This window comes from Medicago sativa, chromosome 7, assembly GCF_051527215.1.
Source record: "Medicago sativa cultivar Bolivia chromosome 7, Bolivia_mono, whole genome shotgun sequence".
NCBI lineage: Eukaryota > Viridiplantae > Streptophyta > Magnoliopsida > Fabales > Fabaceae > Medicago > Medicago sativa.
In genome coordinates, this window is record NC_140755.1 from 29898607 (window position 1) to 29911270 (window position 12664).

Here is a 12664-nt window from a genome sequence, read left to right on the forward strand (position 1 = left end):
AGCTTGTTGTCGAGGTTGTTGCTGCTGTTACGGTTGTTGAGACTGATAAAGTGGTTGTTGAATGGCATTGGTAGCGGGTATAATAGCAACTACGTGTTGATAGGTCGGATATTTTTGTTGAGGCCGCCCTTTCACCATACTTACCTCCTGCTCTTTCTTTTTTGAACTATTAGCAGGAACACTTTCTTTGACCAATCGTCCTTCTCGGACTCCTTCTTCCAGTTGTACACCCATATCGACCATCTCCGCAAAGCTCTTAGGCTCACTTTCGACCATCTTCTTTTAGTAGAACTGATGGAGAGTCTTTAAGAAAAGTTTGGTCATCTCCTTCTCTTCTACACGCGGGCTGACCTGGGCAGCGATATTTCTCCACCGTTGAGCATATTCCTTGAATGTTTCTTTGTGTCCATGAGTCATAGCCTGAAGATCGCTTCGGTCTGGGGCCATATCCACATTATAACTGTATTGTTCCACAAAAGCTTCACACAGATCACGGAAAGTTCGGATCTTTGTTTTGTCTAGATTCATGTACCACTTTGAGGCAGGACTAGCCAAACTTTCTTGAAAGTAATAGATAAGGACCAGATCATCCTTGGCATAGGCAGACATCTTTCTCACATACATTGTTAGATGTTCCTCAGGACAGGAGTTCCCTTTATACTTCTCAAAATCTGGGACCTTAAACTTGTGGGGTATCTGGACATTCGGCACCAGACAAAGATCATAAGCAGTTTTCCCAAACACTTTCTTCCCACGGAGAGCTCTCATTTCTCTGTGCATCTCATCATACTTCTCTTGTAGGTCATCAACCCTGTCATAGGCCCCCACACTTCCAGAATGGAAGATGGGTTCCTCTTCTTGTGGGATAGTATGAACAACAGGTGCTGAGTAGGCCACGACAGCTGGAGGAGCTCTTACAAAAGGTGGAGGAACATGAGCTACATATTGATGAGTAGGCATCTAAGCTTCACAAGCAATGGGACGGAGTATTTCACCAGCAGTAAGAGGCGGGAGCCAGGGCATAGAACGTTGTCGAGCAGAGTGTGTCGGAGTATCGGCATAGAACGTCCACTCAGGGACAGAAGAGGTAGATGCTTCAGCATGAGGTCTGGAAGGAGGAGGAGGAGGAGGAGGTGCTTGAGCAACCGTCAGTGTCTTCATCAATTCAGTCATTTCGTCCGTCTTAGTCTGCATGGCTGCCATTTCTTCACGGAGCAATTGATTTTCTCGCTCGAGAAAATCCATCTTCTCTTTATGATTGCTCGGGTGTTGTAAATGCGAGTTGGTTTCGGACGAGGACGCCATGACTCTTTTGAGATGGTTTGACCTTTTATGGAAAAGAAAATTTGTGTGAGACTTTGGATTTGAGACTATGAAATGCAAAATGATGCATGATGTTATGCAAAAATAGACACGTTTTTTATTTTATCGAAGGACTCGTCAAAGTGATATAAACATCATTACGAACATTGTTTCATTTGATAATTGAAAATATTACAGACAGTTTCCTTTTTTAAAAGCAAAAGCAAAGTCAAGGGAAAAGTCCCTAAAAAAGCTAAAGTCTAGTTAAGACTTTTGAAAATGTATTTCTTGGTGTTCCTCTTTATAAGGTCCATACCTCTGATGTTTGCAGATAACTTATTTAAGTTTTTCGATGTTTAATGAGAAAAAGTTTTTATGTATGCATGATTATGCATGGAAAACATGATGAGGTTTAAGGTATAGAATGTTGGAGCTAAGGGATAACAATGCCATATGGTAGGGACTATGGTTTTCAATTGCACATGTAACAAGGGTTCTACCAAGTTCCCAAAGTTCTCAACCACTTCCGAACATTTGTTAGGTGACGAAAGTACTCTTGTTCCAACAATATTCGTAGGTTAGTCTCGTTTGGGTGTAGTATCGCGTATCAACCAATACGAGAGTACTCTCGATTAGCTACCACACTACGTCCTAAAAGGCCAAGATGGGTTAAAGATGACTAAAGGTTCTCAACTTCGACGGTCACTTGAAAATAACATGCCAAACATGAGTACTCACGTCGACAAAAGTATACTTCCAAGATCCCTCCATTGAGTGGGTTATCACATGTGCCAACACCGAAGAGTACTCTTGGCATGGAAACTATGATTATACCCGGTCCTATCTTAATTTCCCTCAAGTCCGGGTGTAGGACTTATCTCACCACTCACATTAAAAGAAAGAAGAAAGAAGACGAATAGAATATATATACATGTATTTCCATCTTTTATTTTTATTGATTTTTTTTAAGCAAGTTATAGCACAAAATTTAAATAAAGCCAAGTTAGGCTCAACCCTCTTGCGGAGTCCCCAGTGAAGTCGCCATTTCTGTCGCGTCATTTTTCGGAGATCAAGGCTATTTGATTAGCTTTTGACTCACTTTTTCATTTCACGACTGAACATTTAATTTTATTAAGAAAAAAGGGGAAAAAAGTTCAAACACCCCATTTTGAAAAGATTTAGGGTTCGGAGGTTAGTTACATAAAGGGAAGGTGTTAGCACCCTTTATGTCTGTAGTACTCTACGGGAACCTCTTGGTCTTATTTAATTTGTGTGCTATAAGTTACTTGTTTTGAAAAAATGGAATTGGAAATGATAAAAGGAAAGAGACCTAGTTTATCTACATTTTATTGATTTGGAAAGACAAATGTCCTTTGCCTACGTACCCATGAGGGATCAAAATCACGTAGTTCATGGTAGAAATTGACGTTTGATTGGTTTGGTGTTTTTTATTTGTTTTGAAAAAGGTTTTAAAGTGAAAAGCCATGTGGCAAATGTGAATTGGTTTGTATTTTTTAATTTGAAAGAAAAATGGACTCAAAATAAGTTAAATTGATTGATATTTGATTAAGAAAAGAAAATAAAAAAAACGTCACTTGATTTAGGATCAAGGTTTATTTAAGAAAATATTTTTGTGATTTTGTTATATGCATTTTTTTGTTGTTTTCAAATAATTGGAATAAAATTAAACTATCGGAGTAGAAAAAATAAAAGCGTAGGGATTTTGTGGTGACGTTGGATCACCACAAAACCATTAACCTAATCTAAAAACATAGAAGGAAAGGCATACACACACGCACACACACATGCACCTAAGACTTTTACATTAAACCTACAATACATGTTATGGTCTGCAATAAAATAAATAAATTACATTAAGCCTATGTTTACATTCTAAATTCTATACAAGAAACGAAAATAAATAAATAATTTACATAAAGCCTATATACATTCTAGTTCTATGTAAATAATTAAAAGACGAACAATAAAATGGTGATGATGATACATATAAGCAAAATACAATGCGTAAATGAGTATATAAAATAATAAGTAAAGATGCATGAGAAAATTTAAACACGATATAGTAAAAATAAAAGAATGAATGCAGGGGGGTGCAGCAGTATTCAGGGGGTTCAAACAATAAATCAGTAGAGAAAGACAACATGAGTAGTGGGCTTGCAGGTTTATGGGTCGTGGGTCAGGCCTGCTGGGTGTGGGTATGAAGCGGGTAATGGGTTTAAGGGACAAGAAGTAGGCCGTCTGATTGATCAGACGGCTGGGATTTAATCAAGGAACAGGGGGAGAGCTGTTGATCAACAATCAAAGGATAAAGGGCGCGTGGGTGCATGGTAAGGCCGTACACCCACGCGCATGGGATCAAAGGAGGGTATGTATAGGTTGTGGTTCACAAAATTCATTCATTCCCAATTTTCCTTCTCTCTCTTCTATCAACTTTAGAGCAAATTGCTCTGTTCTCTCTCCTTCCCAATTCGTCTTCTCCGACGAGGAGAAACGGGTGGCCGGAATAACTCCGGTGCGACGGTTAGCCATCGTAGACGACGGCGGCGCCGCCGCTGTAAACACCTAAGACAACCTTTTTTTTCTTTCGGCTTTCTCTTCTCTACCCTTTCTTCTCTACAATTTTCTTAATCCAAAAAAAAAAATCAAAGAAAGTAAACAACGTCCCCTAGATCTAAACAAACAGCAAAACAACAAAAAAGATGAATTACTACCTTTCCCTTTGCGTCAGTTTTGACTTTGGCTTGACTGTTGTGCTTCCGTTGGCACACGAATCCGATTCAGTGGTTCTGGCGACGAGCTGCGACTCGTTCGTTACCTGGTGCTGGGCTCGACGTCAGTTGATGGTTTGAAGCCTTCGACTGGTTTGCGGCTGTACGGTTCGGTTTTGTATCGAGTTTGTGATTGTGACGCGAGACTGTGATGATGCTGGAATGGGTTGACGTCGGTTTGAGGTTTGGGTGACTTTCGGCCTGTTTGTGCGTTTCTCTGGCTGTTTTTCCGTGAGAAGGACTGTGTGTGCAGACTCTAATTTATAGTACTGGATTTGGACTTAGGGTTTGTTAAGAAGAAGCAACAAATGTGTGGCTTGGAGAGGAATGAAAGGGAAACGCGTTTCTGTTGTTGGCTTGGGAAGGAATGAACTCGTGACAGGCTGTGTTTGGATTCGAACCTGGACTGGATTTGGACGTTAACAAATAATAATAATGAAAAATGAAAAAATAAAATAATAAAAGATTATGCACTTGAACTTATCGGATTTATGACAATAATAATAAAAAAGAAAATAAGGACTAAAATTAAAAGAATAGAAAAAACCAAATATTAAAGAAAACAAAATTAAAATTAATTAAAAATTTAAATAAAAGATGGAAATTAAGAATTAAAATTAAAAATAAAAATTAAAGAGAGAAGAGGACCCGGCTCGGAACAAAAAATGAGGTATTTTAAAATACCTCTCTGCTAAATTTTCACTGAAAATCAGAGACTGATCAGGGTCAGGTGACACATGTCGGTGGGATCTTGGGTCAAAAATTGGGGTATGACAATCATTGACTACTAACCCTAGCTTTCATGAATATGCAAATTGATCATACAGATTGAATGACCACTAACCCTGGCTTTTAACTCTGAACTAGTTAATAGGTTTAACCTAAGTAATCAAGCTAGAGATAGATCATTACTAGGTTATGACTTAGGGATTAATGTTCTTTTAATACCTCCAACGGTTTCGAATTCACTTAAGAGATTAAGGGGTTGTCACTTGCGGGGAGAGTTCTAGGTCTAGAGATTGGGTAGAATTATCATGTTAATCTGTCGTGAAACTAAATAATCATTGAATGAATTAGGAGTGCGAATTACCATAAGAGAGCTTCGGAGGATTCGAAGGACTTAACCATCATTCTCAAAAAATTTTAAAACCAATCTTTATTTGCTTTTAATCAGTTATTTTGTATCGTGCAGTGCTACTAAGGTTATTTGCAATTTATTTTTCTGTTTCAAAAAAAAATCTTTTATTGATTCAGTATTCATTAATTACTTTGTATCGTGGAGTGATACTACGGTTATTTGCTAATTATGCGAGGTAGACGAAGCTCGGACGATTTAGAGTACGATCCTGAAATAGAAAGGACTGCTAGAGCCAATCAGAAAGTTGTCCGGTTGTCAAAGTCAGTCCCACCGAGTGCACGAGAGCAGATACCAAGTCCGACAATTCCTGAAGCTGAAACAAACTGTTCTCATGAATCCAGTATCATGGGAGAACCTGTACCTAGACCAAAGTTGGGAGACTATGGGTTAGCCAATCACCAAGGTCGCCTCACTCATACCTTTCAACCTGCTAACCCTGTGGCCTTTGATATCAAGACATCTGTTCAGAATGGTTTGAAGGAGAGACAGTTTGACGGGACCGAAACTTGTGAGTTCTCATGAACACTTGAGCCATTTTGCCGAAACTTGTGAGTTTTGTGTACCCCTATCCACAGTTACAGAAAGCCAAAAAAAACTCAGGCTGTTTCCTTTCACTTTAACCGGTAGAGCCAAGGATTGGTTACTATCCTTACCTAGTGGAACCATTCAAACATGGGGCGAGCTAGAGCTTAAGTTCTAAGAAAAGTATTTTCATATGTCAAAATATAGGGAAAAGAAACAGGAGATTTCAAACTTTAGGCAAGGGGAGAGTGGAGTCACTATATGATGCTTGGGAGCGATTTAATTTGCTTTTTAAGAGGTGTCCTAACCATGAGTTCTTTGACAAACAATATCTTCAAATCTTTACCGAGGGTTTGACACACAACACTAGGATGTTCTTAGATGCCTCAGCTGGTGGTAGTCTAAAGAGCAAAACTGACCATGAAGTCCAATCCCTAATAGAAACGTGGCCAACAATGAATACCGTGCTGATGCGAAAAAGAGAGAGAGGTGTGTTTTTAACATATGTTTTTAATCGAAAAAGAGAGAGAACAATGAGTGACCACACTGCACTTTTAGCCAACCAAGCATCCATGAACAAAAAATTGGAGACTCTAACCAAAGAGTTTCATGGTTTCACGATGGCCAACAGACAACAACAAGTAGTAGCAATCAGATGTGATTTATGTGGTGAGGGACATGCAAATGGTGAGTGTGTACCTGAAGGATATAACGAGGAAGCCAACTACATGGGGAACTATCAAAGACCAAATCAATACTACAATTCAGGTCTTAAGAAGCACCCTAATCTAAGCTACTCAAATAACAACACTTTGAACCCTCTGATGCTTAATCCTCAACAGCAGCAGCAAAGAAAGCCATCCGCTCCAGAAGAGACAATGGTCAATTTCATTAAGATGACTCAATCTAACTTTGAAAATATCATGAAAAGTCAAGAAGCTGAAAGAAAAAATAATGAGGCAGCAAGGAAACTAATGGAGACTCAAATAGGGCAGATGGCGAATCAAATGGCTGAACATACAAAAGGTGCATTCTCAGGCAACACTCAAGACAATCTGAAGAATGAGAGTTGCAATGCTATTGAATTGAGAAGTAAAAAGGTTTTGACACCTTTAGTTCCTAAGGCAACTAAAAAGAATGAAGAAGTTGAGGAGGAGAGAAATGAACAAGAAGTAGTTGAAAAAGATAATGGAGTAGTTGAAAATGAACAGAAGGAAAAAAATAACGAGGGAGAACAAAATAGAGAGAGTGAGAAAGTGATTGATGCAGATTCTATTCTAGGGAAGACCAAAAGCCAACTTCTTGAAGAGAGTGGGAAGAAACAAGTTGTCCCTTCTTATGTGAAATTGCCTTACCCTCATTTGACAAAGAAGAAAGAGAAGGAGGCGAGTCAATTCAAGAAATTTATGAAGTTGTTTACTCAATTACAGTTGAATATTCTTTTCGGTGAGGCAATTGATCAGATGTCGGTGTATGCAAAATTCATGAAAGATCTTTTGACTGGGAGGAGGAAGCCTAAGGATGATGAAGACATCGCTTTGTCTAAAAATTGTAGTGCCATACTTTAGAGGAATTGCCTCCAAAGCTTAAAGATCCAGGAGCATTCACTATACCTTGCACCATTGGGAAAGTAAGTGTGGGAAATGCTTTATGTGACTTGGGGGCCAGCATTAATCTCATGCCCTTATCTATGATGAAGAAGTTATGATGTGGGGAGCCTAAACCTACAAAGATGACACTTACTCTAGCTGATCGTTCTATTTCTTATCCTTGTGGAGTGTTGGAGGATATCTTAGTAAAGGTGAATGATTTACTTTTTCCCGCTGATTTTGTGATTCTTGATATGGAGGAAGATGAAGAACTTCACTTGTTGTTGGGAAGACCTTTTCTAGCAACCGGTAGAGCACTTATTGATGTGGAGATGGGAGAATTGATGCTTCGTTTTCAAGATGAACAAATGGTGTTTAACATTTTCGAAGCCATGAAGCATAGAAGTGAAAATCTACAATGTTATCAAGTTGATATGGTGGACCATATTGTTGAAGAAAAATCAACAAGAATTCTATCGAAGAGTCTCCAACTCCAACCTTAGAAAGGGTGATTGTGAATTCTATCGAAACAAGAATTGTTGTACACAAAGTTTGAGAGTTTGCTCCCACAACAAGAAGAAGACGCGGCCAGAGATGATAAAGAGGGAGGGGAACTTGCTAAAGTTCCTGAATTAAAAGAGCTTCCTTCTCACTTGAAGTATGGTTTCTAAGCAAGGATACCTCGATACCAGTCATCATCAGTAGTGTTAGGTATTTGAGTATTGGCTTCATTGTTGCTAAAACAAATATCCATGTTTGTGTTGTTGGATACAAAGTCCAACATGCTTTAGGCATTTCTGTAAGATGTTGGATACGATGTTCCAACATCCTGACACGGTTCAGTGTGCCTGGTTTTATGCCTATTTGTACGCGCGCCTTTTCTTATTAAGGAAACCTCGTTTTCATATCTTTGTGGCTAAGCAACACACATATCTGTACAGAATCAGTTGTTTTATTATTCCTAAAACATTGATAATATTTTAGGAATTATTTAGATATGTTTGGAAGTTCCTAAAGATGTTCCTAGTTTTTAGGACTTACCTTTTTGGTATTGGTTCGTGTGTTGCAGATCAGCTGGACGACCTGCTTTGTTCTGAAGCCCAAACCGTTTATTTGACCCGTATTGCTTCAGTATATATTCAAGACTTCAAGACCTAATTATTCACCGAAGCCATCAAACTAAAAAGGTTTAGTTTTTAGGGTTTTAAGTCTTTGTGTGTTCTACTCTTGTATCATGTTGATGCAAGTTTAGTTCTGATTTATTGTGAGCCTTTCTTGTATCATCTTGATACATGCTAAGGACTGTTTATTGAGTTTTAAACTCATTGTGATACACCAAAGCTTTTAAGCACGGTGTAGTTTTGTTTTGAAGGTAACTTCATTTTGACTGTATTTGTTATTTAAGTATCATAGGGGTTGTGATCAGTTGTAAGGGAGTGGGATGGGATCTCAGATCTAGGAGTTCCTAGGTTGAAGTTTATACGGGTAGGTCCTAGGTCATATAGTGCAAACGTGGTTTGCTGAGAGCTATTGAATATGGACTACACTAGTGGATTTCGTTCCTGGCTTGGTAGCCCCAGATGTAGGTGAGTTGTGCCGAACTTGGTTAACAAACTCTCTGTACCTTTTACCTTCTTGTTTTTTATTTTGCTATTCGTTTATGTTTACTGCTAGCACGATGTTGGAACATTAAAAGGAACATCTGCTTTCTGTGCATCTGAAATTGAAACATCACATAGAACAGCTTCTAACTAACGCACTAAACATTCAACATCTGTTATATTTGCCTTGATCTGTCTGTTTTCTACTAGCTCGATGTTAAAACATCCTACTTAACATTCTGTTCATATCTGATGTTGAAACATCGTATAAAGCATACGAAAGCTAGCCTGCCAGAATTTCAAGTAGTACTTTGACACCTCTTGAAGACGAAAAATTAATGAGGGTGTTGAGGGAAAATCAAGGCGCTTTGGGATGGCACATTTCTGATCTTAAATTTATAAGCCCAGTCTATTGCATGCACAAAATACAACTGGATGCTGAATTTAAACCGGTGGTCCAACCACAACGCAAACTCAACCCAACTATGAAAGAAGTGGTCAAGAAAGAGGTTATGAAACTCTTAGATGCTGGCATGATTTACCCCATTTCAGATAGCTCATGGGTGAGTCCGGTAATGTTAATGACAAGAATGTGCATAGACTACCGAAGGTTGAATCAAGCCACAAGGATGGATCATTTCCCGCTACCTTTCATGGACCAAATGTTGGAGAGGTTGGTGGGACAAGCCTTATACTGTTTCTTAGATGGGTACTCTAGGTACAATCAGATTGTTGTGGCTCCAGAAGACCAAGAGAAGACTGCTTTTACTTGTCTATTTGGGGTGTTTGCATATAGGAGGATGTCATTTGGGCTGTGTAATGCGCCGACGACCTTCCAAAGGTGTATGCTATCCATCTTCTCTAAAATGTTAGAGAAGAGCATTGAGGTATTTATGGATGATTTTTCTGTCTTTGGTAAGTCTTATGATCAATGCTTGTCACACCTTGATGCTGCCCTAAAAAGGTGTACCGAAACTAATCTAATTTCAAATTGGGAAAAATGCCATTTTATGGTAACTGAAGGAATAGTTTTGGGACACAAAATAAGTGGGAATGGCATCTAAGTGGACCAAGCAAAAATAGAGGTTATAGAAAAATTACCACCTTCTGTTAATGTTAATGGGGTGAGAAGTTTCTTGGGGCATGCTGGTTTTTACCGTCGATTTATAAAAGATTTTTCAAAAATTGCAAAGCCCCTCTGTAACCTCTTAGTCAAGGAAACTGAGTTTAATTTTGATTATGATTGTCTTAATGCTTTTACCTTAATTTTGTTTTAGGAAATATTTGTTACGATCTGGAATGTTTCTAAATAGGTTCCGACATATTAGGACTTTCCAGAATTGTTTCTGATTCTGTTTTGCAGGTTTGCTGAACCGATCTGCAAGTTTACTGAAGCCCAATGATTATTTAGCCCAAGCTGCTTCAGTATAAAAGGAAGACTTCAAGATCGATTTTGATCTTGTTTCGTTTGTGATGCAAGTCTAGAATCTTTTGTGTGTTCTTTCTAGTGTCGTGTTAGATACTTGTTTAGGACTGGTTTTGTGAGTATTGATACTCTTGTACATCAAACCGAAGTTGTGAAACAAGGTTTGGTTGTTTGTGTTGAAAGGTAACTTCTATCTTTTTGTGTTTGAGGTCTGATAGGTCACTGGGGCAGTGACTAACCATTAGGATAGTGAGATGGGATCTCAGATCTATGAGTTCCTAGGTTGAAGTCTAGACAGGTAGGTCCTAGGTCATATAGTGTAAACGAGGAGTTTGCTGAGAGCTATTGAATAAGGACTACACTAGTGGATTTCCTTCCTGGCTTGGTAGCCCCCAGATGTAAGCGTGTTGTGCTGAACTGGGTCAATAAACTCACTGTGTTCTTTATTTTTCTGTCCTTTATTTTTCTTGTTTTTATTTCTGTTTTATCGCTCGATGTTGAGACATTAACCGGAACATTGCAAACGTTAAAACATCTGACAGAACTTTTAAAACAAGTGCGCTAGAATTTCAATTGGCATCAGAGCAGGCACCCTGCCTGTTTTAGGGTGAGCTCTAGGGAGTACTATTCTAGCACTATGGACAGGGAAGGTGGCTTTGTAAACAGGCCCCCTCTGCTGGATGGGTCCAACTATGATTACTGGAAATCACGCATGAGTGCCTTCCTCAAATCTATTGACAGCAAAACATGGAAGGCAGTTCTAAGAGGTTGGGAACATCTTGTGCAACTTGATGCTGATGGCAACAGGACTGATGAGTTGAAACCTGAAGAAGAATGGAGTGCTGATGAAGATGAAGTGGCTCTTGGAAACTCAAAGGCATTGAATGCTCTGTTTAATGGTGTAGACAAGAATATGTTCAGACTGATCAAGAAATGCACTGTGGCCAAAGATGCTTGGGAGATTCTCAAAACTGCACATGAAGGCACAACAAAGGTAAAAAGTGCTAAAATCCAACTTCTCACTACTAAATTTGAGAATTTGAAAATGTTAGAAGATGAGAGCATTCAAGATTATCACTTGAATATTCTAGACATTGCAAACTCTTTTGAGTCTCTTGGTGAGAAAATATCCGAAGAAAAATTAGTAAGAAAAATCCTAAGATCTCTACCCAAGAGATTTGACATGAAGGTCACTGCTATTGAGGAGGCTCAAGACATTTCTAGCTTGAATGTTGATGAATTAATAGGTTCTCTACAAAACTTTGAGATTACTGTCAACAGTAAGACCGATAAAAAGGGGAAGGGCATTGCCTTTACTTCCAACAAGAATTCTGATGATGCACAAGGAAGTTTTGAAGATGATGAAGACATGGCAGAGTCTCTGGCACTGCTTGGGAAACAATTCAAGAAGATCTTCAAAAGTTTTGATAGAAGTTCCAGACCAAATGGGCAGAACATCCGACCCAACATTGACAGTCAATCCAGTAAAGAGAGAATGACAAGACCTGATGAAGTAGATTCTCACCACAAAGAAGTACAATGTCATGAATGTGAAGGCTATGGTCATATCATACCAGAATGTGCAACCTTCCTCAAGAAACAAAAGAAAAGCTTTGCGGTTACTTGGACTGATGATGATGAATCTGATAGAGATTTTGAAAATGAATCTAACAAGCATGTTGCTGCTCTCACTGGAAGAGTTCTTTCTGAGGACGAGTCTTGTGATGAAGATCTTGTCTATGATGAGTTGACGGTTTCCTATAAAAAACTGAATGACAGAAACACAGATATCTGTAAACAACTTGAAGAACAGAAAAACATCACATCAAACTGGAGAATGAAAATACTGGTCATCTAGCAAAAATCTCAGAACTCAACAATGAGGTAATTCAGTTGAACTCACAACTTGATTATGTTATGAAACAAGTAAAAATGATGACTACTGGGACTGATGTTCTAGATGAGATTCTGGAAGGACAAATCCAAGGTAAACCAAATGGAATAGGTTTTACCTCTAAACACTCAGGACAGAGTCAAACTTTTGCCCATGCCCTAGCAGAATATGGAATGGCAAAGAAGGAGAAACCTATAAAAAATATAAAGTTTGTAGCTTCCACTGGTACAAATGATCCAATAACCAGTAAAGGTATGTTGCAACATACCAAGAAACATCATGTTTCTAAAGTTGAAAAGGTATCTCGATCCAGGACATGTCATTTTTGCGAGAAAAAGGGGCACATAAGACCTTTTTGCTACAAGCTTTTTGGGTTGCCACAACCGGTACAACAGAAGGAACA

General features: G+C 38.7%; 3 protein-coding genes across 3 annotated transcripts; 2 read left to right on the forward strand and 1 right to left on the reverse strand.

The window, feature by feature from the left end:
• Positions 1 to 282: 282 nt before the first annotated feature.
• On the reverse strand, positions 283 to 960 carry LOC146905489 (uncharacterized). The gene has a single exon (XM_085728547.1). It carries the CDS (start codon positions 958 to 960, stop codon positions 283 to 285), a length of 678 nt encoding a protein of 225 aa, XP_085584673.1.
• Positions 961 to 7483: 6523 nt separating this feature from the next.
• On the forward strand, positions 7484 to 8011 carry LOC146905490 (uncharacterized). Its single transcript, XM_085728548.1, has 2 exons — positions 7484 to 7777; positions 7892 to 8011. The coding sequence occupies exons 1-2, from the start codon at positions 7484 to 7486 to the stop codon at positions 8009 to 8011; spliced, it is 414 nt and encodes a 137-aa protein (XP_085584674.1).
• Positions 8012 to 11004: 2993 nt separating this feature from the next.
• On the forward strand, positions 11005 to 12225 carry LOC146905491 (uncharacterized). Its single transcript, XM_085728549.1, has one exon. The coding sequence runs from the start codon at positions 11005 to 11007 to the stop codon at positions 12223 to 12225; it is 1221 nt and encodes a 406-aa protein (XP_085584675.1).
• Positions 12226 to 12664: the final 439 nt, after the last annotated feature.